Source organism: Mirounga angustirostris, unplaced genomic scaffold (genome assembly GCF_029215605.1).
Source record: "Mirounga angustirostris isolate CCGP_5_RB_7025 unplaced genomic scaffold, mMirAng1.0.hap1 SCAF_15, whole genome shotgun sequence".
Classification (NCBI taxonomy): Eukaryota; Metazoa; Chordata; class Mammalia; order Carnivora; family Phocidae; genus Mirounga; species Mirounga angustirostris.
The window spans coordinates 45,078,598-45,104,791 of NW_026991723.1; the positions used below are offsets into that span (position 1 = coordinate 45,078,598).

At 44.8% G+C, this 26,194-nt stretch overlaps 1 protein-coding gene across 1 annotated transcript in view; it reads right to left on the reverse strand.

Annotated features, from left to right (window-relative positions):
• Nucleotides 1-1,347: 1,347 nt before the first annotated feature.
• The window catches only part of SLC24A2 (solute carrier family 24 member 2), a 205,140-nt gene continuing 180,293 nt past the window's right edge, over nucleotides 1,348-26,194 (reverse strand). Inside the window, exons 4-7 of the mRNA XM_064579887.1 lie at nucleotides 5,124-5,222; nucleotides 2,066-2,184; nucleotides 1,659-1,665; nucleotides 1,348-1,400 (exon numbers count right to left, since the gene is read on the reverse strand). Of these exons, the coding sequence (XP_064435957.1) occupies nucleotides 1,348-1,400; nucleotides 1,659-1,665; nucleotides 2,066-2,184; nucleotides 5,124-5,222 (278 nt within the window). The remainder of the gene's footprint in view (nucleotides 1,401-1,658; nucleotides 1,666-2,065; nucleotides 2,185-5,123; nucleotides 5,223-26,194) is intronic.

The window sequence follows — 26,194 nt, forward strand, 5'->3', positions numbered from 1 at the left end:
GTCAGGTGAGGCTCTCTCACTCCCCTGCAGTAAGGTCCTCCCTTGTGGGGGGCACAGATGTCCCTCTGCCAGCCAGATGGAGAGGCACGATGAGGACGCTGCCCTCTGCACACCTGTGACTGTGTCATCCCCAAGGGCAGCCAGATGTCCTTGGGGCCCACCTCCTGTTGCCACATGCTGTTTAGCCATGTGGACATAAGTGGCTCTGCCAGCTTACACTTGAGCTAATGTGATGGGACCACAGGGCTCTGGGCAGAAGGGCGAGAGCCTAGAAGGCAGAGGAGACAGGGCAGAAGGAGCTCCCTTTCTTTATCATTTCCTTTCGTTAATTCTTTTCCAGCTTTACTGATGTGTAATGGACAAATACAAATCATATCTATTTAAGGTGTACAACACAGTCATTTGGTGTATATATATACATACATACATATATATATATATCTTTATATGTATGTATATATATGAAAAGCACAGCAAAGGAAACCCTCGTCAAAATGAAAGGCAATCCATGGAATGAGAGAAAACATTTGCCAAGCCATATATCTGATAAGGGGTTAATATCCAAACTATATAAGGAACCCCTACAACGCAATAGCAAAATAAAAAAATAACCTGATTAAAATATGGGCAAAATACCCGAATAGGTATTTTTCCAAAGAAGATATGCAAATGACCAACAGGTACATGAAAAGGTGCTCAATATCTTTACCCTTTCCTTTAAGTGAAGAGACTTTTCTTGCCTATTCTTTCAGGGAATAAGGGCAACTGGCAAAACTAGCATGTTTTTTTTTTCCCCTAAGAAGTGCAGGCTCCATTGCAGAGTGTATCCTGGAATAAAGAAGAAGAAGGTCCTGGAATAGATTTGTTGTAGTCTGGCTTCTGTTTGTGGGCACGTGTAACTTTTCAGCTCATTGGGAAAATTCTGTCTAGAGAAGTAGGTCACAAACTTTACAGCAGTGCTATTCAAAGTGAGGTCCTTGGACCAGCAGCGGCAGAACCATCTGGGGGCTCGCTAGCTTTGCAGATTCTGGGACCCACTCCAGACCTGACATATCCAATTCTGAATTTTAACATGATCCCCCAGGAGCTTTGTAAGCACATTCGAGTTTGAGAAACATGGACTGAGGGTGCCTGATGAGAATGTGAGTTGGGGCCCTATGCCTTAGAAATCCTGATACACTTGGTAAGGAGGAGATCCAGAAATGTGGCAAGCATCACCTACTTTTGGGTGGTTCTGCTTCCTTTTGTGAGCAGCTGTGGTCCAGAGGCAGTGCTGTGTGCTGGAAATAGTCCAGGCACTGCATTTAGATGGATCGGGGATTGAATCACAGCTCTGCTACCTACCAGCTAGGTAATCCTGATTAAGCACTTCATCTTGTCACACTTGAGCTTCCTCAACTCTAAAATGGAGAAAGGAAAGGCCTACGCCTTCAGCTGTGAGGTTTAAAGGCAATATATGTAAAGTGCCCAGTACCAAGTCCGTGGCATAGAGCACGTGGAAGGTTAAGTATTACAACTATTAAATCAAACAGTTGTCTATTGGTTGCACCACTGGATGGCAGAATGGGCCACAGTATTGATTAATTTCAATTGCGGAGCCAGGGAAGGCCAAGGGGGGTTAACCAGGGTGTGATGGCTGTAGTTTCTTGGTTACTTACCCTTGATCTTAAAGACACAGAGAAAGGATTAGACTGCAACAGCCATCAAACTTTATCATTTACTAAGAATCACCGGGAAGCGAGTTTAAAATGTTGATATCTGGAAGCTGTTAACCCAAGATTCTGTTTCATCAGGTCTGGAGTATGGCCCAGGGATCTGTATTTTGATCTCGGGGAGATGAAATGGATGAGGCCACCGATCTCACTCTGAGAAACAGTGGCTTAGAAAATGTGTGAATTCATTCAGTACACAAAGAGCTTGACACACGTGGGGGCCTTTGCTGGTACTGAGCAACAGACATGAAGAGAACCCACTCTCCCCCATGTCTGCCCTGCCTGGGAGCGTGGGTCTCCGAGGAGAAGGGAAGCTGTGTTAGGACATCAAGAACAAGGGGGAAAAGCCATACCTGGGCTTCCGCAGCTTCGATGGTGTGGGAGAGATTTCCATTTTGTACGGGTTCCGAAGCATCACTGGGTGGTGTCATTTCAACCTCCGTGCTGGTGCTGTTTGGGAGCTCGATTTTTTCTGTGGTACAATGTAGATACACACAGAGAAAGCAAATGGAGTCAATGGGGGTAAGAGCCATGTTGGAAGGAATGTCCTAAAATGTTGGGCCAAAGAAGACAGTGGTCTCAGAGGGGTTAAGGCCCAGGGCTGGGGTGGTGCCAAATGGCAAAGGATTTTTAGCATTCTTCCCAATACCTCTCAGCGTTTTCAGTCCTCCTCCTCTCTTTAATAGCTCTCTGGCTCTCTCACTCTGGGCTGATATCTTGAGTCCCCATTCAGCTCCCCTGGCGCACATTCTCTATGCCAGGCAAAGTCACCAAGTAGCCATTCAAGAACATGACCACAAACATTTTTTCACCAAAACCATGCTCAATCTGTACACTAATATTATATCCAGGACCACACCCCTTGGATTTTTTTTTTTTTTTTTTTTTTTTACAGCAGGATCTTTTCTTTTATACAACATTCTGGAAAGGATATTTATTGGCTAGGGACCCAGGAGACTTGGGTCCAAGACTTTGCTCTGCCATTATCAGGCTGTCACTTCAGGCAAATCTCCTTTCTGTGGGTTTCAGGAACCTTATCTGTGAAATGAGGGGGTTCAACTGGTTGACCTTAAGGCCCACTGCTTCCAGCCCTAATTCTCTAGGTGCGTTGCGTGCACAAGCCTGCCAATGTCTGGGTGGTGGGGGCAGGCTCTAGAGCCTGGCCTTCTCAAAATGCCTGGAGAATGCTCTTCTGCACATTCTACACCTGGGCATCCTATGGCAAGCAAGGCGAGGGGAAGCTGAACAAGTAACAGAGGGAAACATCTGTCATTCCTAAGTGCGAGATAACATCTGCCTAGCATGAAGCCACAGGTCAGCAGGTACAAATTCCAGTTTTTCTCTGGGAGTTAGAAGTGCCTCCAGGGTCATGGTGAAGCCCTGGGACTCTCTGACACTGGGCATCCCAGACCAGCCTGGGCTCATACTGTGGTTCTACTGCTTATGCTGTGGGACGCCTAGCAAGTAATTTAACTTCTCTGAGATTTAGCTTCCTCATCTGTGAAAATGGGGTGATGTGCTAATACCACTAACAACGATACAATCAAAGGGTATGCCTGCGAAATAAGAACATGCATATAAAGCACGTGGCACAGAGCTGGGACAGAGCAAACAAGCAAGCAACAAACTATTCTGATCATTATTATAGTCACTGCCTGGCACTAGACGATTTCTTTTGGGGGCTCAGAGGAGCACCTCACGTGATCAGTGATCAGCACCACCAAGGTCTGCCACGACTTCAGTGGGAGCAAAATAGAAAGGTGCTTAGACCTTCTGGCTCTGCTGGGACCCCGCCACTCAGTTTAGGAGTGACCAAGTGAACTGTCTGGTAACTTAGTGGGTGTGGCATGGGCCATGTCCCAATCTTCTTGGATTTCAGGAGACAATGAAGCCGTGGGGGTCTGTGTCAGGCCTGCCGAGGGCATCGTCATGCTCCTTGGTCTCAGATACGAGCTGTATTGGGCCACTCATAGAGTGTCAGAATGTTTGTTTCTAGTAACTTCCAAAGGACGACACATTTTTATCACTGGAAAATATTTTGAGAGTTACATAAAAATGATTGGGCTTGAAGTGGCCACATTTTGGAAATCACAGGGAAATGTTTCTGTTTACTCATGTATTTAGTGGTGGGATACAGATGCATAAGTATATTTAAATACAAAAAGCCACAGAAGCTCAAATGTATTTTATCTTTCCATGTTTTTCACAGCAGCAGTGTCATGTATGTGGTGTTCTGCTTTATGTGGCTCTACCAACTATTCCTAATACGCTTGGTCCAGTCATGAAAAATACCAAACACCAAGTACCTGGGGAGATATTAAAACTGGGTTTTGGGGTGTCTACTGGCTGAAGTGAGACAACATTGAGATCAGCCCACGATGGCCAAACCTGACCCTACCAACACAGGATGATCAGGTCCCAAAGTGGAATTAAGATGTTCGAGAACAGAGGTGAACTGATGAGAAGAAACAGCCCCTGCACACAATATTTAACATCTCAGCTTATTCCCCTCAGGTTTTTCTTTTCATACCCAATAGAATCTTGACTGTTCCTTGGCCAAAGGTTGTCCGGGAGCCAGAAGTCAGGCTAACAGGAGAGGCAGAAACTCTCCTAAGGAGTGTCCCGTATTTTGAGTGCAACGCTGCAGCATTTTGTCTGCAGATCATTGCAGTTTCTTGGGCAACGGCATCGTTTGTAGCAGAGATCCAGATTAGGTTAAATTTAGTCTGAATTTAGGATTAGTGGGTTATATTATAGTTGCAGACAGGAGAGGAGGAACATCATGTTCCGAGTTAAAATAAGATGTCTGAATGTCACGATCTGGTTCACACGGGAACTCAGAAAAAGTCAGCCCAAAGAGACCTGGGCTGCTATTGCTGAATTCTTGAGAAAGGAGAGGTGGTGTCACCTCGCAAGGACCCCGTCACTCAGTTCAGGAGTGACCAAGTGAACTGTCTGGTAACTTAGTGGGTGTGGCATGGGCCATGTCCCAAGTATAGCATGTCAGTATCTGGTTACCAGGCAAGAATCTCAGAAAGGATACTCTCACATTTTGTTAAACATTAAAAAAGACAGGTGTATGTGTGGGTCGTCCTTCTGTAGAATTCCTGAAATGAAATGATTTTCTACTCTTCAAGGGAAATGCCTGGTTAGAAGCTGGTTTTACTTTAGGTTCCTCAGAGAATCATTTTACTCTTCTTGGAGTTCCCCTAGAGTAGGTGACATAGTGTATCCATTTATGCCCTGTGCCCCCCAGGGAAAATGGGCTCTTGCGGAAACCCAGGAACGGGCTGAGCCGCAGGGTTGCGGGTCTGCACCGAGTCAAGGGGCCCACGCTGGGTCCTGCCTCCCCACGCCCCTCCGAGTGCTCCGGGAAAGGCATGGGATGGATGCAAGTTTCTCTGCACTCACCCACGTGATTGGCAGCCCCGTTCTGCCTCTCGTTCTCATCCACCTGGCATTTCTTCTTGGCAATCTTATGGAGAATAGAAGCCTTTTCTCTGAACCTCCCTGAAGCAAGAGAAAGCAGTGGAAAAGGAGACACAATGAGGAGGACGATAAAGAGAGGGGCTCTCGGAAAATGCGAGGCACTGGCCCAACAGGCACGTGGCTTGCACAACTTTCTGCTCAACCCAAACACCCTGTGCCCTGCACAAGGGGTACGTTCTTACCTTTGTGGATTCTTTAGCCCAAATCTCTGTTGAGAATCTCAAGCCACCAGACCACAGATGAAAGGTTTGCCTTGGACCTCCTCCCTCCCTCCCGCTTGCTTACAAAATAAAGGAAGGCGCTAGTCATCACTAAAGCCCCCTCTCCTGCTGAGATCCAAAACATGTCTAAAGATACGGTGCTGCTCTGGAGACAGCCGTTTCTCTGGAATTAAATGTCCATCCCAGAACTGGCTTTCGACCATGGAAAGCCAAGCCCAGGGGTCCTTTGAGTTGACTTCGGTTTCCAAACATCTATCTTAATCAACACTGAAGTTTCTAAACGAGCTGGGAGGATGCATCCCAGCTCTCCGAATAGCTGAGTCAGCGGCAATTAAAGCATCAAGGAGGCATCTGCTTCCACCTGGCGATTTAGGGCAAAGAATGATCAACTGAGCACAGCAAGTAAAGTCTGTTGGTGATGAGCCACTTAGGGGAAGGTGCTGGAAAAATACTCCAAATTCTCAAAATCATCATTTCAAACAGCTATACCACAAGTAAGACACTTAATTTCTTCTCCATTATTGACATAATTAATGGTTACATGCATGCAACAAGCACAGGAAAATAAAAAGCATGCAAAAATGTAGAAATTAGTGAAACATAGCCCATTTTGCTTTCTTTTTTAATCCTTGATCCCCTCTGCACCTCCCCTCCCCCACCCAGGAACATTCAAGGTACAAAGGAGCCTCATTTTAAACGGACTGGTTCTTGCCTAGATTCACATAGGATGAGCCCTTCAGTGCACCACAAGCTCTACAATGTTCTCAGTAGGGATTTGTGTTGGCTGGATTCTCTAGCAGCGTACTAACGTGGGAGCTCATTTTACCTTTCTAGTTAGACCCAAACGGAACCAAACCAAACCAAAACCCATACTTTCTCTTGGAGGGTCTCTTTTCTTAGGATGGGACATGGTAGGTTGACATCCGCTTAGCTACCTCCCACTCATGGATGGAAGTCATGGGGTGTGGTCATAGCAGTGACTTTCGTGACTGGGTGGGGGTGACAGAAGCTGGAAGCTAGAGTGGGATCAGCTGGTTCCAATGGTGAAGGTGACCCCAGATGGAGCCCTTTCTGCATCCCAGCTCCAACAGTCCTAAGCCCAGACACCTTGCTACCACAAAGGCGGCCTCTGGAACGAGAGCGCCTCGGTGTAGGCAATGAACGTGCACCAGAATGCACATTCTCGAAGGAAACAGGAAAGGAAATGTAACACAGAGCAAAGTAGGCTGGCATGGGGCTCGGGCTTCATGAGGAATGAGGAAGAAGGATGAGGTGACAGGCGCGATGTCCATCTCTGAGGGAGCTTGAAGGTCAGCGTTGAAGGTCTCTGAGGGAGCTTGGAAGTTCAGAGAAAAGGTCTCTTGGGGTTTAGCGCTGGGGGCAGCTTCCTTTATTTTGTAAGCAAGCGGAAGGGAGGGAGGAGGTCCAAGGCAAACCTTTCATCTGTGGTCTGGTGGCTTGAGATTCTCATACCATGCTGAAAGGTATTTTGAATTCAGCTGTTTTTATTTAATTTCTGAGGAAAACTCTGGGAAGAAAGGGGGAGAGAAAAGAAAGCCTGGGGATTAGGAGGAGGAGGTGAAAGGGAATAAGAAAGGCCAGAAAATGAAGAGAAAAAGAAGGAGTTCAAGGAAGGAGGAGGGAGGGAGGGGGTTGTGACTGCTTGCAGTTGGCAGGGTGGGTGCCAACCTCTCTCTTGGCTGCCGAACCTAGTCTTATCTGCTTCTCCATACTCCGCAGCCATAAGCCCCGAAGAGGGGTACTTCTTGTGGAAGACACTTCCAAGAGGTCCTCACATCGTTGGCTAAAAAGCCCAGAAGACAGAGAAAGAAGTTCTGAAACATAGAAGATGGTGCTTCTACCAATAAAACTCTTCAGTGGTCTCAGGGTCACTGTTTGAACTTAGAACCTTCTAAAGCTCTGTGAAGATGGGCAATAATTGCCATTTAACAATTACATAAAAATGATAATAAAGCAGGAAAGCATTCAGAAGGCCAGACAAATAAACCTGTGGAAACAACCTGAGGTAACCTAATCTAAGGAATGCCCCAAAGTCCGGAATCACGGCAGAGAAAATATTTGACAGGAAACCGCTGATCGCCTACTGTGTGCGGTCACAGGAGTATTTTCAGGGCTTAGATGTAGACCAGAGGGAAATGATGAGAAAAGGCACCCCAAAGCATGGAAGGGTCCTGCCACTCATGGGCTGGCTTTCCCAAATCCTCTAAAGGCAGGCTGGGAACATAGGATAGGAGATGATTCTAGACTTGGGATTTCGTAGGTTCTCAAACATTTTCACAGGTCAGCGAGGGCTTTCTAGATAGCATGTTCCGACTCTTCCCACTGCAGCAACACTTGAGATTTTCTAAGCTGCTGAAAGGTGGGAGGGGTTGGCTCTCTTTGTTTTCTCTCGGGGTTTAGCCCTGGGGGCAGCCAGGCAATGCTGGGAGGCTGGCTGAGACCTCTCCTTTCTACTCACTTCTTCAACTTCTTTAATTCAACCTTTGTCCCAGTTAGCATGACCTGATTACCATTCTGCATTCCTCCGCAGCCTAAAAGGATTTTTTTTTTTTTAAAGATGAGTTTCTAGAAAAGCAGCAGTTGAAATGCCACCTTCAGAATTCAGCACTCAGGTGTGCTCCTCGAGGGTGGTGAGGCAGAGCCTGACAAAGTAAGGCAGCTCCTTTCAGCCCAATGGACACCCCAGGGATCGCCACAGGGTGCCTCCTGAGAAGAGTTGTGAGGATGGCTGAGCAGACAAGAGTAGGCATGTGGTCCCCGGGGCAGAAGCCAGCACAGAACCTGTGATTCTCAAAGTGACCCTCTCTGTGCCTTGGGGTAGGAAGGAAAGGCACCTTCAGGACCTATGCAGCCTGATGCCACAAACCGGTGAGAACACCAAGTAGGCTGTATGTGTGTTGGGGACAGCACAGTATTGTGGTTAAATTTTGGACGTGACTTAAAGGCAGGTAGATCTGGGTTGAAGCCCTATCTCTTTCAATGACCACTGGGCGAGTTTTGGTTAAGTTCTTGAATATCCCTGAGCTTCAGTTTTGCCATCTGTTTAACAGGGATTCCAATGGCATTGGCTCATGAGTTAGATGCAAGGCTTAAGTGAGAAAATGTGTGCAAGGGGCTTATCACAACACCTGGCATTGGAAGAAGTCTGTAAATAAGAGGAAAAAGAAAAACAAACTAACGAAAACCACAGAGGCAAGGGTGACATGGCCCCGAGTTGCCTTAGGAGAATTGTTGGCATCTTCTCTTCTCTCAATGCAAACATGCAAGCCTGGAGAATTAGCTACACCCCGACCCAGCGGTTTAAGCCTAGTGGGACCGGTGTTCGGGTTTTAGTGAGCCCTCCGAAGTCAGTTCCAAAACCGATTAGGAAAAGGATCACTTTGCATCTTCCTAAAATTGAGAGGTCAAGGTGATAGAGCTGCCATTCTGTGTTTTAAACATTGATACCTTTGTGATCTGAAAATGGAGAGATGGTGATCAGCTTTTCCCCATCACCTGGGAGGACAGAGTTGAGGCAAGGAATTACTGCTGCACCATGATCTCTGGGCTCCAAAGAACTTCCTGATGTACCAGGGGTTTTAACTCCTCTGTGTCTCAGGCTCAGAATTTTAAAACGGGGCTCATACACCCTTCTCATACAGCTGTTGGAAGGCTCAATGGGTTAACAGACATCAGGTTAATAGTACACATGGCCTCTGACCTACATTAAGTGCTCAGGACGTCCTTCCCATGAAGTGTTGAAAGTACAAAGATTAATATTCACAACAGGATTACTGTTTAGCCACCTCAGGTGGGGGAGACCTTGGCAGGAAAGGGCCTGCTTCCATAAACTATTTTAGGCATGGACTCCATGTTGGCATTAAGGGCTGACACAGAGGGGCAGATTTCAGAAACGACTGTAGCTCTGTGCCTGGGGATAAAGGATGAAGACATTTTGGGGTACTTTTCAAAGTGAGGGAAGCAGCGATTTTTAACATGTTTTAAGGCAACCTTAAAAAATATATACTCTGTTGTGGTGCGAAGACTTAAAGTGTTGTATTTTTACATAGCGACAGATATTTGTATACTTAAAATCTCGGAAATAGCAAACTCTGCTCAAATCGTGAGGCACCTACGTCAAAACCTAGTACACAGTTTTAATATAGTTTAGCTTGTTCTGAAATTTGCAAAAGAATACCAGCTGAGTGTCCTCAGGGGAGCGTGTGTTGAGGGGGTGGTAGGGAAGAGCAGAATGAAAGATCAAAGCATAAGGACCTAATGTGACTAAGAACAAATTTTGAGAAACAATCAGGAATCAAAATCCTTGACCCTATCACCCAGACATAAAAGAGAAGCCCCAAGCTGCACAGCAAAATAACCTTCAGGGGGTCTGTTCACGCAAAGGGAATGAATTTTGTTTCTGTTCTGCTGTTAATTAATTAAACCAGTCCCTGGAAATTCCTTCACCTCTTTCCCACCAAGCCTGTAAACAGGCAGTATTACAAAGGAACTCTTTGGGTTGGTGATCAGATTAACTCCTAGCTGCTGCAGAACATTCTGAGCCTCAGCAATGCAGAAAAGGGACAAAAGAGATATATAGATGCAAAGGGGAGCACACCTCAGTGAACAGACCTTGGTTTGGGAGAAGAAAAGAAAAAATGAAACAGAAGGGAAAACTTGAACATAGTGCTTTTACATCTATTTTTGTGTTTTCAGTTCTGCCTTTCCCGTCTCTGTCTTTGAAGTTTAGGATTTGGCAGGTAGCTTAGAAAGCAAAAGTGCAGCTGGATGTTCCTCTTGTTTATTCATTGCCTTTTTTTTTTTTTTTTTTTTTCCTGGAAGCAGAGACTCAAGTTAGAGAGGCCATCATCACTGAGAAGGCACGCAATGAAATTGATGGGGCCATAAGCAAACACTGCCCTTGGGGTCAGCTTGGGCTCCTCTCTTTCTCTCACAGCCCACATGCTATCCATCAGCAAACCTGGTACCTCTGCTTCCAAAATATTTCAGAAGCTGACCTCTTCTCCTTCCTCCCTCCCACGCCCAGCAACCGTCCTGCTGGTCTACTCACCAGTCTCCCCTTCCACCTTTACCTCTGTCTCCCAGGCTGGTCTCATCCCAGTATCCTTAGTGATCAATCAGATCATGTCACTCCTCTGGGCAAAATCCTACAGTGACTCCCCAGGTCAAAGTGAAAGCCAAGGTCATTACTAGGACCTGTAAGGGGGGTTTAGCCACCGAGGCTGCCCTGCCTCATCCTTTCCCTCTCTCCAGGCTCACTCTGCTCCAGCCATGCTGGTCCCCTTGTTGTCCCACCTCAGGGCCATGGCATTTACTGGTCCCTCTACCTGGAATGTTCCTCCCCCAGAGATCCATTGTGTTCACTCTCTCAGCTCCTTCGAGTATTTGTTCAAATGTCACCTTCTCACTGAGGCTTCTCTGAGGAGCCCATTTAAAATTGTAGCCTCTCTTTCTCCAGTATTTCCTATCCCCAGCTTGTTTTCTCTAACATTCGTCACCATCTAACATACATATTGATTATCTGTTGCTTTCTGTTAGCAGCCAAGCTCCACGAGGGTAGGGATTTCCATGGGTCTTGTTTTCTGTGGTATCCTCAGAGCCCCATAGGGCTTAATAAACCCCTCTGTTTGGGTTTCCAGGCAAGTAGATGAGGCAATCACTCCTTAGTAGGCTTCTTGTTGGCTAATGACCTAAAGTAAATCCTTTCACGTCTACCCAAACCCAAGGCCCCAGTGGGGCTGAGCCCTACCTGTGGAACCCCAAGAACTTCCTGAGGTAAACAGGAGAAAATGGGGTGGCTAGGTGTCCACAGCCCAGAGATGGAAGACAGGGTGTGTCAGTCATCCCCTTCCTGCACATTGTGGGGGCTGACAAGGTGGGTGCTGAGAGGGGTCTTTGTGACAGGGGAGGTGCAGAGAGCACAGTAGGGGGCAGAGAAGGGAAAGCAGGGCTTTGGCTTCTCCTTCATTATTAAGATGCTTCTCATCAAGACCTAACTGAAGGCCCGACCTGACGGTTTCTTTAATGATACTTCACCCCTGTCCTTGCAGCCCTCCTTCCCAAGTGGAAATCCATCACTCCAATAGCACTTTGATTATACCTCGTCACAGCCCTGATTCCAGTTTGCTGCCCACATATCTGCTTTCCCATCAGACAGCAGGCTTCTCTGGGGAAGGGACCTTCTCTCACCATCTTGTGTCCTTCAACAAGCATCTTAGAATAGTGCTTGGCACATCATGGGCACTCACTGAATTCTAGTGAAGTTCTCCCTACGTCAGCTCTCTTCGGAAGTGTGAGCTTAAGTGGGTGCAAGTCATGAACAATCTTCCGCTCTGCAAGTATTAACCAAACCTGCGCTGTGTACCAGGCAGTGTTTGGCGAACAAGGTAGAGCTAGCTGGTGCCCTGTAGAGTCACCGCCGAGAGCCAGAGAGACAAAAAGCAAGGACTTAAGATTCATGACGATGGGGGCCTTCTCAGATGGGTATGGAAACTCAGAATAGGGAATGTTCCAAGATACAAGATATCACTTAGCAGCTTGAAGGAATAAACTCCTCTTCATTCTATAAACTGTCCTCATGGGGCAGCTTCTTCATCTAATAGGATCTGGTCTGACTTTTATTGTTTTTTTTTGTTGTTGTTATAAGTAAGTTCTATGCCCAAAATGGGACTTGAACTCATGACCCTAAGATCAATAATCGCATGCTCTCCTGACTGAGCCAGCCAGGTGCCCCCTGATTTTTATTCTTACAAGCAAAACATTGCAAAAATTTTCACCTTAAGCAAAAACGCCAAGACCATAGAGTGTATTTATTCCTATATTTATTTTTGAAGACAACCTCTAAACTATTTTTCTAATTTTTGTGAAGCATCATGTAAAACCAATTATGACTACATTGATATTAATGGAAATTAAACCAGCATTGTAATGTTTTGTAAAATGTCTTTAGTAAATATTCTGTGAATGAACCATATAATAAGGGTAATCAACATAATTTAATTGTATTTGTATAGACATAATCATAGGACTAGCTTCTGTAATTAATGAGAATACATACATAATTGTATCTCAACTGGTGGTCATCATGTAATGAAATGAAGCAGCCAGATTTCCTTATTAAGGCTTTAAAAAATAATTTCCCTAAGAATGACCTTCAGAATCACCCATAAAGAGTGGATCTGTCCGCATGTGAATTGATTCTATCATCTCCCCTGGCAGGGTCACCTTATTATTGGAAATGTGGAGTGCTCTCATAAATATTTTGGAAGACTTCCAATGCTTTTCAAAATTTGCTATCTTAAAGATTGATACTTTGTCCTTTATTCCAATTTCTCGCGACTGCAGGGACTTTGCCTACTCACTCATCTTGAACCTTCAATCCTTCGTTAAGTCTCTCCACTGGGAACCTTTCTCTTGACTTCAGGTTTCCTGCTGGCACTGCCCTCTCTTGCCTTCCCTTCACAGCCAAGCCTCTGGAAAGGTCAGTCTATGCTGGAGCCTCAGAATCCTTAGGGCTCCTTCGGTCACTTTTTCACTCTGCATCTGGCCTTGGCAGCATCACTCCACTGAACCTTCCCTTGGCCACTTTTTGCCTCCACATGACTGGGTCTCTCAGGGCATCTGATATTCTTCACCCCTGTCCTTGAAGTCCAAACTGGTTTTCCAGGACTCCTGAGAGTGACCCTTAAGCCGCTATTCCCTAGGCTCCCTCCTTGCTCCCTGTCCCCCATGCCCCACATTCTCCCAGAGAACCCAATGGACTTCCACCTGAATATCGGTGATTCCCAAGTCAGATCTCTGGCTCTGATCCTCTTATCCAATGGACTTCTGAACACTTCACTTGGAAGCCCCCCCCACCCCCCCGCCGACAGTTAAACTCAATATGCCCCACACTCCCACACATCATCTTTTTCCTGAGAATGCGCCTGTCTCCTTGCATTTTCTATTGGTGATTTCCTCACTCCCAGTGTTTTCCAGCCATCTTAGAGATCCCCCTCACACCCCACATTCAACGAGTTGCCAACTCCTTCTGAGTCTACCTTTGAACACTTTAGGTCTAACATTTCCAGCCTGGATGTTGATTACAGTCTCTTAGCTGCTGTCCCAGTTTGTAAGTTACACTTCTAGTGGTTTGGAATGCCCCACACTTGTTATTTGCTTGTCTTACTCCTTTTTAAGGCTGCTTTAATGCATCTCATCTTTCAGGAAGCTTTCCCTGAGTCCCTTTCCTGGGCTGGCAGGGCACCCTGGTACTTTTCTCTATCACAGCACTGATACCCGTCCTATCATACCCATTATCATAGACCCGCAGAGGCATTTTACCAACCTCTCTCCAGCGAGCTGTGGGCCCCTCAAGGGTAGGGATGCCATTTCTCATCCGCCCCCCAGTGCCTACTGCTTCAGCTGTCCTTAGTGTTTATGAATATAACAACATTAACACAAATGACAAAGGGAGTGTGTGTGTGTGTGTGTGTGTGTGAGGTGTTTACAGTGCTTGTTATATCAAAATCTATTCATAGTTTATGTTCCTTCTGGGGCAGAGAAAAAAGGAAGGATCAGAAGCACAGTGCAGAAAACTCACCAGGCGCTTTTCTTGGTTAATGCAGTGATTAAGCCTCTAAAGTCTAATAGTGTTTACAGTTAGTATTTGTCTATTTCAAGACTCTTTTAATATATATATATATAATCCAATCAAGTTCAGGCAAAATTAGAATTTTACAAACCAAAAAACTTGCAACGGAGACTAATGGCAGAATACGGTGTTTCAGGAAAAGAGCCAATTTACTGACCTTAGCTGAAGTTGACACTGCTGGAGAGCTAATGTTCTTTATCATTTTAGGTCACCTGCTTTATTATTTTAGGAACTTAATTTTCTGTAAATTTCTATCTCATAGACAGAGATACAAATGGCTCACACACAGAATTCTCAAAGGGGGTTCTCTGATCTCAGCTTTGGAGTTCTGAGCCAGGTAGGGGTTGCTGGATGGAAGGTTTGAATGTCTTCCTCTTGTTCCCATCCTTTGCACCCTGCAGATATCTAAGAGATAAATGACTAAAGAATCACTTTACTAGGCAGGCCTCAGATCTCAAGACTTGCCAACATCCAGCCCCACTACCACCTGAGGCATGCAAAAGATCTCTGCAGAGTCACTTTTCAAAGCCCCTATCTTGGGTACGTCTCTGCAAGTGGGTTGTGACATCAATGTACTCATCTGGGCAAAGTTTTGATTTGCTCACAGCACCTGACAAAGAGTGGGTGTTCAATAAATGTGTATTGAATGGTTACTCTGACTTGTATATAAAAAACCAAGCTTAAACAGTTCTTTCTCACGATGAGCCTATATATTATCCAATTATTTATCTTGATGTAAAGTGAAAGACTTTAGATTTGGCTGACATTCATTCAGTAGCAGCCCCTAGATCATGTACATGCATCATCTCCTGTCACCTGGATTTCATGTGTCTGGGAACTGTCAATTAATTTGAATTCCTACTTCTTAGTTTATTGAATCCTCAGTGTTACATTGTAAACTGGTGTCTGTAAATTTCATTTGGAAGCACGGGTTTGCAACAGAAGTGCCCGGCACATGCTGAGCATTCTTAACTAACTGCTCCTGAGGGCTTAGTGGTCCATGACCAAAATGAGATGATTCAGTTCATTTCAGATTTAATCAAAAGAGAAACTTACCATGCTTAATTGAATATGCCAGCCTCCTGGTGTTACCGATTCCCACTTTTTTTTTTTTAAGAGAAAGCTTCATGGGGGTGGGAAATTATATCATTAACTTATAATAATAGTATTCAAGTTTGACTAATGAAGGCAACTTAACATTTTCAGCTCTAGGGATGTCAGAAATAGACAAAAAGCAGCATCCACAATTTGCCTTCTGCTGCAACTTAACACGTTCTACATATGCAATGTGACAAAATCTGCCTTTACTTGCCAGGTCCAATCTTTCTGCTTTTACTGCTGAACGGTTTAGATCATGAAAATAAGATGCAATGAAGTTTGAAAAACTGGATGTATTCTAATTAGACTTCCTTGGTCCTGGTTTTCAGGAAGACCGTGGATTTACCCACACAGCTGGTTTGGTCTTTCTGACAGATCTGATATAGGTTACTAGCTGGGTAGTTTGTTATACACACTTACTAGGCTGCTGTCTTCCTAAGATCCAGCCCCAGGGAGATACTTGTAAGAATACATCTCTAAAAAAGTAATGTGGTTAATAACTGGTGAGTCAATACATTTTTTCGGTGGGGAGAGGTAAGGCAGAGCCTTACAGAGAGCATCTGGTCAAGTGCCTCGAGATATCCTCTGGTTATGGAAGGTTGGACTGAATGAGTTAAACCATAAACCTGGAATGAATGAAACATAACATGGTATTGGAAATGGTGTCTGTGCACAACGGGGGCTCCCCACTTTGGTAATTGGAAGGCAGAAAGTTAACTTGCAGTGTACTTCCCAGACATTCTCAGGGATGTCGACAGTCTTGTGGTAAGAAGGGTATATGCTGCGGTGGAAATTGGATATTCTGTGTGGGAGGAAGAGCCTTGTCATGTAATTTACAGAGGGAAGTCTTCCATCATAACTATACCCTGGCTTTAATTCACCTTGGGTAAAAAAACAATTCAGGTTTCTAAAACAAGTAAAGTAGAAGGTAGTTATAATACAAATGCTGATCTGCTTTGTACAGAAGTCAGTTATGAATCCATGTTCAAAGGACTTAGTTAAATTTGTTGGAGGATCTCTCATTCACTGTTGGTGGGAGCACAACCGGGTGCAGTTGCTTTGGAGGGCAATTGGGCAGTACCTTTCAAGATTTGAAATGTGCATATGCTTTGATCTGGTATTTCTATTTCTAGGGACTTATTTTATATGTATACATTCCCTACTCAGTAGAGTTTGCTCTGTGGGCAAAGAAGATGCTCATGTCGTGTTCTAATAACTGGATAAATCCACAAAAATGGAAATATCATAAATGTCCATCAACAGGGGACTGATGGAACGAACCTACCATGGAAGAGCCAAGCAGTGGAATACTATGCAGCTACTAAAAGGAATGAGGGCAGCGCTGATATGGAAAGGTCTCCACTATATGCTAATAAAGAAAAGCCAGGTTAGAGAGCAGGGTATAGACGAAAAGAGCCTACGTTAGAAAACCAGTAAGAGTGGTTCACTCTAAGGAATGAGTGGAATCTGGGGTAAAAGGAAGACTCCCTTTTATTGCCTTTCCTTAAGTAGTGTTTACTTTTTACCTCTGTGTGCGTGTAATGTTTTTTATCATAAAAAGGAATAATTAAAATTACTTTGCAGTTACACTTTCTACTGTGCTAAAAGTTCGTATCTGCAACTAAAAGGGAAGATAGTTGCTGTTCTTTTAAAGGTCTATTTCACAGGAACTATGTAATGTCCTATTTGCTATATATGTAGCCACATTAATCAACAGTTTATCTCTGAACTGGATCACATAGTACCCAAGCCTTCTATTTCAGCAGCTGAGTCCCAAGAGCCTACCTACCCACAGTTCTCGTGGCGGCTTAACCAAAATGGAGGATCAAGTTTTTCAAAAGATTTAATCTTAAAAGTAAACTCTAAACCAACGTCTGCCATCACATTTAGTAAAAGGCACCAGGGCAGAATCTTGGACATGGGACTGGAAGGGGCATCAAGGTGTCCATTATCTGAACACTCTTGTGAGATGTAGGTTTCCTTGGCTTCTCCCGAGGAGGGGGGCTCACTGCCTTTTGAGGCAGGCTATTGCATCTTTGGCCATGTCTGTAGGAAAGGTCTTCCCAGGCTGGGCTGAACTCTCTCTCTCTCTGAATTGAGGAGGGCTCCTTCCTTAACCTTCCTCACCCCCCAGCTGGACGTAAGGGGGTCCCCCAGAGCTCTCCTCTCCTGGAAAGATAGACCCTACTTTGTCACTGCAAGCTGTCCGTGGGGCCAATCCCAAGTTAGAACTTCTAGCACATTGGTAGGCTGTTCCCATTCTATCCTACATCCTTGTTCAATTCAGCAGAGCCTCTGGGGCCTCTAGCACCGTCCAGAATGCCCTCATCTCTGTGTGGCTTTGAAAATGCCTGACCTGACTCAGTCCCCCACCTCTGCCATCAGTATATCTGTCTCTACGTCCTTAACCTCTGCTCTGAATATTCTCTTTGCCTTTCTGTTTTAGCTGGAACTCGGCTGCTTCCTGAAGGTCCCTTTTCTCTCCTGAAGGTCCCTTGAAAGGGGCAGCTACTTGTCTCTCCAAATGCCCCACACTCCAGCCCCCCCCCCACTACTTCTAGACCGTTTCTCCTCCCTCCTTTGAGGCACAGGTCACCACTACCACCTCCACTGCAAATGGCTTCCTCATCCCCTTTCCCTCATTCCTGCAGAGACCAGAATGCAATTCATATTGATTTACACCATGGCTCCTGTCACCAGCCTTGGTGACTTTATCGGAAAGCCCTGCAACACTTGGCTCCTCACCACCCAACCTGCTCACCTCCAGCTCCTCTTCCCTCCAACTCACCTTATCTGCCCAATCCTGTGGCTCGACCCTAAGCTCCATCATTAGCAATAACCGCCTCACTTCCAAACTCCTGATTTGAAGCACCTCACTTTGTGTTCACCACTCCTATCTTTGTACTACAACAATCTCTGATTTCATTGGTCAATTCATCGAGGCTATCACCTTTTCATTGCCTTCCTGTGGCACAATTCCTTGACTTCTGGGATGCCATTCTCCTGGTTCTCTGCCCACCCCAGTCTTCTTTGCTGGGTCTCCACCTTCTTCCCAGACTCTAAACTTTGGAGTCCCCCGGGGTCAAACCTGACCTCCTCTTCCCTATTGATTAGTTAGGTATTCTTACCAGTTCTGTGGCCTTAAAGAACACCTATAGTAGGATTCCCATATCTGTATTCATAGCCTTGACCTTTCTCCCAAGATCCAGACTCCATCTCCATTGCTTCCCCCACATCTCCATTTAGGATGTCTCATCGGCATTACAAACTTTACATGAGTTTCCAACATCGCTCCTATAGCTTGCTCTGTTCTCCATCCTCCCCATCAACACACAATTATACAAAAGTGATATTTCTCTTTTGTGGAGGGATTGCATGTTGCCTATCTGATATCGATTCCCTTTTCATTTCCTAATGATATAATACCTAAATTATTTGGGACAGCAAATCACCTGGTTTAATAAATTACATCTCCAAGCTTCCTTGAAACCAGGTATAGCCATATAACTGAGTTTTGGGCAGTTTTACTGGGAGGGTGTAAAGGGAAGCCTCCTGGGACGCCTGGGTGGCTCAGTCGATTAAGTGTCTGCCTTCGGCTCAGGTCATGATCCCAGGGTCCTGGGATCGAGTCCCATATAGGGCTCCCTGCTCAGCGGGGAGCCTGCTTCTCCCTCTTCCTCTGCCTGCAGCTTCCTCTGCTTGTGCTCTCTCTGTCAAATAAATCAAATCTTAAAAAAAAAAAAAAAGGCAAGCCTCCTTAAAAAGGTAAAACAGCCAGGGAAAATCATGTTGGCTCTTCCTCCATTCCTGGAATATAGGCATGATGGCTGGAGCTCTAGCAGCAGCCATCTTGGACCATGAGGTGCCCTTGAGGTTAAAAGTCATATATTAGGATTGCGAAGCAGGAGATGGAAGGAGCCTGGGGCTTGGATTCCTGTAGAGCTTCCATATCTGCCATGTACAGCCTACCTCTGGACCTCTTTTACTTGAGAGGGAAATTAATGTCCATCTGACTTAAGCGACTATTAATTTGGATTTTCTACTATATATAGCTGAACTTATCCTGCTTGATATCTGAGTGTATATAACAGAGTCTTATCCATTTAGGCAAGGATTAAAATATAACGTGAAGGCCACAGATAACACCAAAGACCTGTGGTAAGACTACATTTTCAGAGGATACATCTTGGGCAGTGGAAAACACTGTTAAATGATATTCCAAAATTCAATTTCTCCTTGAAAAAGAACTGAACTGTTTCACTGCAATTAAGAACATCAAATGACTGGTTAGACTATGTGACCTTCAGGTGCTTTTGTTTCTTTGAGATAATGGGGGTTTTCAAAACTCAGCCACATGCCTAATTTAGGACCCCATGATTCAGGTAAGATATTAGTTTCTCAGCTTGGTAAAGGGGCTCTTGGTTGCCATGAAGCTGTATCCTTAATTTCACTAAGGAAAAGGTCATTGTAATCTTTTGCCCTTGACATTGCAACAACTTTTTATATCTTTTTTTTTCTTAGGCAAGCAAACAAAGACTTTTTAAATGATGGAGAAATTATTTTTCCTGGAAATGGCTATTCTTAAGTGGCAATGACTATAGGACAGTACATTGCAGGTAGGTTTCCCCATACATTACTTCTTTGCAAAATATTAGTCAGGATTTCTGTCTACCTATCCATCTACATACCTCTATAAATGTTTATTTCCAAAGAGTAAAAATTAATAGTTCTATATAATGTGATTGGTGGAAAGGTCACTTCTCTTTTTAATTCATCTGTTCTATCATGTAAGTTTGTTTTCTTTTGAACTAGCTTTCTACGTTTTCATTTAGAGTAATTTTAGTACGGAAGTCAAGTTCAATTTATTGAGAATTTTCCCGAATGAGATTGGTATGTAATTTGGGTATCTGCAGATAAGAAAGAAACTATGGGTTATTAGCTTTAAGTAAAAGTTGGAGACCGCCCTTCCAAGAATATGTAGTCTTACTGCATGAGGAGATAAGAGGATGGCCAATCATGTAGAGGGATCTGAGGTCATCAAAAGACCACTTCTAGAGTAATTTGTTCATATCCCTGGAAACATCTTTTTATAGAAGGAAATACAACCCTTGGGAGGAGTAAGGCTTACTAATCTAGCAAGTCTAGCCAAATGTGTCATACAGAGTGGGTGCTCCATTATTATTCAGTGAACACATTAGTATCAGGTGGCCAGTAAGACTGTTGTCATCTTGGGATGCAGGAATGAGGCAATGGAGATATCACCTGAGAAATCTGCCCTCATTTCCCAAGGCTGAACATGATGCCTTCTGCTGGGATCCCCCTCACCTTAGTTCTGTCCATCACACCACTCATCTCTTGGCCTCTGTCCTCCACTAGAGTGTGAATTCTTTGGGAGAAGGGTTGTCTTTAATTAGCCCTGCATCCAGTCTAGTGTCTGGTACATACTAAGTGTTGTTGAGTCAATGCATTAAGGAATGAATGCGGGAGTGAATAAGATTCTGATTAGTGGGGCGCCTGGGTGGCTCAGTTGGTTAAGCGGCTGCCTTCGGCTCAGGTCATGATCCTGGAGTGCCGGGATTGAGTCCCGCATCGGGCTCCTTGCTCGGCAGGGAGTCTGCTTCTCCCTCTGACCCTCCCCTCTCTCATGCTCTCTGTCTCATTCTCGCTCTCAAATAAATAAATAAAATCTTAAAAAAAAAAAAAAGATTCTGATTAGCTTGGGGTGGGGAGGAGGTTGAGTGTGGCCCAGGGAGCTGTTCCTTCCAGTTTAGGTCTTAAGTCACTGAAGATGGGGGAGGGGGAAGGGCTCTGAGGTCAAGGACACATTTTTAAAAATGTCATGATTTTGTCCAGGGTCTGAGAGTGAGTATATTGTTTTACTAAAATAACTTTTTTATGGTGGAGTGTTCAAGTAAGGGCATGTTTTATTCAGTAACTCCTTGTTGCTCACTTTATGATGTCCTCATTCTAAGTCTGTGGTTTAAATCTTTCCCACGATTGGTTTCCATCAAGCATTTCTTCCTGCTCCCTATACTGACACCATCTTGAACTGTCTAGCTCCTCATACCCACCTGGTACAGCAAACCACGGTGGTGCCAAGAGGGCAGAGCTTGGGCATGCCACAGTCCCGAGTCCAGGTCCCAAGTCACCACTTCCTACCCCTGAGTCCCAGAGCCAAATACTTTGCTTTTCTGAGTCTTAGTTTTCTCATCTAATAAAATATGTCTTTGAGCTTTGGCTTTCTCATCTTCAATAAAATCTACCTTGTGTGGTCATTGTAAGGATTAAATGACATAGAATATATAAAGCCCACAGCACTGTACCCGGCAGGTGGGAAACACCCAGTAAAGGCTGGTGTACTCCCATTCTTTGATCCCTTTCTCAGCCTGGTAGGTCAGAACTTACCACTCCTCCTTTCCCAGTATGCCCAATATTGACTGGTCCTTGGGGTCCAATTCACTTTCTCCACTAATCTTCCCCCCGATTGAAAGCAATCCTTCCTCTTCCTGTGTAGCCTGCCATCTTCTTCCAAATACCTATGGTACTTACCACTTTCTTCCTGGTGGCTCAGTGCTTATTTCTCTCCCTGTCTATAAATTCTGTGGGGGCAAATTGCTCACCTTTTAATCTTGTATTTCCCCAAAGCACCTGGCAAAATAATTTGCATATAGCAGGTGCTTAAAATCAGGAGCTGAAGATGTGCAGGATAATTCTTATATTTAGGAAATCATCACTCAATTCCTCTTAAGAGATGGGGTGGCATAGAGAATCCATCTTTCCATTTGCTCCACTTGAGGGGAAAAAAAAACAAGCCCTCATTTAAACCTCATTTAAAGTAGCTGACCTCATGTCCCATCCACAGAATTTCCTGGAAAGGGCTACAGAGGATGACTAGTTGTATGGGCAATTATAATAAAGCCCTGCTCCAGAGCTAGTCACATCTTGAAAACTATGAAAAGAGATGCTTAACACGGAGCGGGCTATTTCCTGAAGGCCAGCTAGCCCACGCTTACTGCCCCGAACATCTTCGTCTGTAGGACACTTCCTTCAGTTGTACGACATGGAAGAGGCACCAGTCACGGTTCTTATTTCTGATGGGAGGGGAAAGGCCCTCGAGGGTTTGAAGAAGTCACACGTGGCTGTGGCGTGGTCTGAAGTTACTGAGCTGGCTTTGAGCCTTTTAGACAGAATCCCAGAGTTAGGGCTAAGCCGGGCCTGGCCTTTCGTGGAGGCGGCTGCCAGAGGGGGTGATCTGATGTGGCTCGAGGAAGACCTCCTCTTCCAAAGTATCCCTTCTGTGAGTACCTTTGAGGGATGGCTACGTGTGGAGAATGTTTATTTTTAATCTTTCAGAGGTTCCTATTCCAGGAGGAGGAGAGGACCCTTCCTCAGCATTTCCAAAACAGTCCCGCAAGAGGCTCCATGGAAGAAAGAGTTCTCTGATCTAAGAAGTCTGGGAAATACTGCGAACTGCATCCCTCTTTCTGACTTCCTCTGCGTTGCCGCATATAGCAGAATATATCACATGGGAAAAAAAACTAAACTCAGAAGCTCTTCCACTTAGTAAACTATGAAATCAGACTTGCTTGCTTGCTTTTTTTTCTTTTTTTTTCTGGGTTGTTGCAAAATTCCTAGTGACATCATATGAATATAACCAGTACATCATAGAACACGATTTAAAAATGCTGCCTTTGCTACGATTCGCTCTTACTGTATGAGGGATGAATGTTCAGCTAGGAACACAAAGGGATGGGAAAGGGAAGTACAAGAAATCCCTTCTTCCATATGCAAGAAGGGATGGGAAAGGGAAGTACAAGAAATGTGAATGGAGGCCCGGGAAGGGGGGGGCGCTAAACAATTTCCCAGCCTTGCTAAGGGCTAGCCATGATCTTCCTTCCAGACATGATTTTGCCTTTGTTTTCCTGCCTAGAAAGCCCAGTTGTTATCAAGTGGACTCATCAGATTGCAAGTAGCCTTTGTGCATCTTCACGTGATCTTGAACTGTGAACTTGATCTGGTTTAGGGGGTCTGAGAAAGGGAGCGCTCGGGTGGCAACCTTTGCTCAAATGGATGTGGAAAGAGGCAGGAAAAGAGCAGAGTAAGGGAGGAAATGGGGTGCTTAAGGCAACAGGGAGGCAGAAGCTGCCCTGACAATGGGAAGGTAAGGGTGGAAGACAGAGGACAGGAAGAGTAAAGAGAGAAAGTAGAGGGTTGTGATGGGTCTGGTGGAAGCCAACAGACCCACCTGCCACCTGAGCCACGAAATGGAAGCTGGGGGCTAGTGAGATGCCTGGGAGGAGCCGTCAAACTATAGAGTCAGCGAGTCCCAAAGCTTTGGCTTCTCAAGCCAACCACCAGTGAAACTCCAAGTGGTCTGAAGACACGGATTAAAATTAGAGTTCGGACAAGAGCCTTCCTTTATATTCTGGATTGGTCTTTCTATCCTCTTGGTGGTAGGACACGCATTCCCATGGCAGCTTTCTGTCCCCCAGGGCTCTCAATTCCCCAGGTTCTTGGGAGGGTCCTGGGCCATAAGAGGACCCAGTCTGAGATCCCCTTCATGGCCTGATGCTTTAGAAACCATCACAGTGGTTAACTGAGAGCACAGCAAGAGCAACAGAGGAGGGCCTGGGGGTTGTGCTGAAGCCAGAGTTGTGAGGGGAGGAGAAGGGCTTTATCTTACCAAGGGCTGTCAGATGTTCACTTCTCGGATGCAAAGCAACTAGGAGATCTTTGGCAAGCTAAGGCAACTTAGAAATACTAGATGCTGAAAACAGGATATGCAACACATTTGGGAGTTTCTCTCATGTTAAAAGATAAAATTAGCTGATTCTCCTTCTAGGCTACCTTTGGATTACTTGTCAGAATCAGTGTAAGAAAACCCCAAATGTTTTCTTTGGCGTCACAAATATTGTTTCTTATTCACAAGGTGGAGGTACGTGTGGGGTGAAATAGGGGCTGGGGCCATAGGATAACTCCCTTCACAAGAAAGTAGAATTTTCAAATCGTTCTTCCATGGTGAACTTATTTCAAGAGAAGTGATTTTCACTGGATCAAGACGGTGCTCTGGGATAGTGCCTAGAGTTCATTAGTAAATTCATTTTAAAGTAAATCTCTGCCAGGTTTCATTTACCACTCAGGGGGAAATGGCTAAAATGATATGCTCAATCTCACAGAGTGTGAACCCCAGTGAATTCAGTTCCACGATGAGCCCACAGCCCTCTGCATCAGAAACAGGTCCCCAGCTGGTTTGGGGTGGAGGAGTTACTTTAGATCACTCATTCCTTTGCATAGATCGGAAGGCATAACAGGGCATATTAAAAGAAGAGTGTTGACTGGGTATGTTTCTGTGTGGTGTTGTGAGCACATGTAGGAAATAATGCTGACCCAGTGGGTGTGTGTTTGTGCTTACGTTGCTGACACCATTTCTCTGAGTGTGTTACGCAATTGAGATGGTTTGGAGTCTCTGAATGGAATAACATGATTACCCATGGTATTGCACGTCTCCAATCCCAAATAAACACGATGGCAAAAACTAGACGAAAATATGGAAAGAGTAATAAATCACATAATGTCACTGAAGTCATGCAAAGAGGAAAAGAAGATGAAAAAAAAAAAAATGGGCAAGCACCAGACACCATAAATGGAAAAAAAAAAGCCAATGCATACAATTCTAAAATCATTCTTACCTTCTTCAGTCATTGTGTCATAATATTTTAGTTTTCCATATGATCCAAGTTCTACAACATCACAGTAAAAGACACAAAGATAAGGAACGAGCTGTAATGCAACAACTTTGTTTTTACACATTCTTAATTAATCAAATTCAGAGTTATACTGTCAAATTCCGCAATCGTAACTATATAGAGATGTGCAAACATGGGCCCATGTGGCAGACAGCTTTCACGGCCCATTTTCAGAAATCACTTGAAATATATTATTCTACTGGGGGTAGGATGTGCCCTGCATGACAGAAGAGGACACAGTTATTTTAACATCTGACGAAACAGAGTACTTGGCAAGAGAACTTCATACCGGGTCTAGGCTTGGCCCTGTCATTTGTATAGAGGTGATGCTGTAAGAGAAAGGGTTGATCAAGGACAATGTCCGGGGCCCCGTGGGGCTTGCAGCCTGGCATTCCTGGCCAGGGAGCCTCGGGCCCAGAGCTTCCTTTCATGGTTCCTCTGCAACAGAACCACTTCCTAGAGATTAAGGAGGCCACTTGGGAAAACCCAAAATGCAAAACCAACTTCTAAACTCTCCTTTGACTTTTAGTTCATATTTTCGACAGAAAACAGTGAATACCAGGAGTTCAGCCTGCTGAGAAGAGCTGCAAAAGGTGCAGAGTGCTCTGGGAGGAAAAGGGAAGACACCTGGCTCAGGCAGGTGACAGAGGAATCACGTCTCCCAGACTGAGGCACAGTCACCTGCTGCTCCTTAGACGGCAGGGGGCGGGAGGCTACGAGCAGCCCCTCCAAGTGCAGGGATCGGCAAGGGCTCCGTGATCATGGACCCCACCGCAGGAAGCGCAGCTGGGCTGAGTCAGCTGGGGTTGGAAAGAGAGGAGGCTGGGATGCACCGTGTCTGTTTTCTTACATCAGTTCTAAAATAGAAACTTTTATTCTTGGTCATCTGAAAATTCCAGATTGTTTTAAGCAACATGACGAGTGGGTTAAAAATATTTTTCCTAGTCATAACAACACTCTCCCAATAAACCTCAAGAAATTAATGAGAGTCGAGAGATATTCCTGTGATTGTGCCGAACGCCTCCCTGGCTCATTAACTTGGGAAGCCAGTGAAAATCCACATACGAATCAACTAATAATTGATAGGTTTTGTGAACAAGATGAAGGATATAGCTTAAAAGACAATAATAAATATTCTTCCCTTTTATATTTGTATTATACATTATAAATATGTTATATATATAATGTGTATATGTACACACACATACACACGTTATATATATTCTTTTTCCATCCTGCCTAAAATTTTACTAAAGCTATTTTAACACACCGATG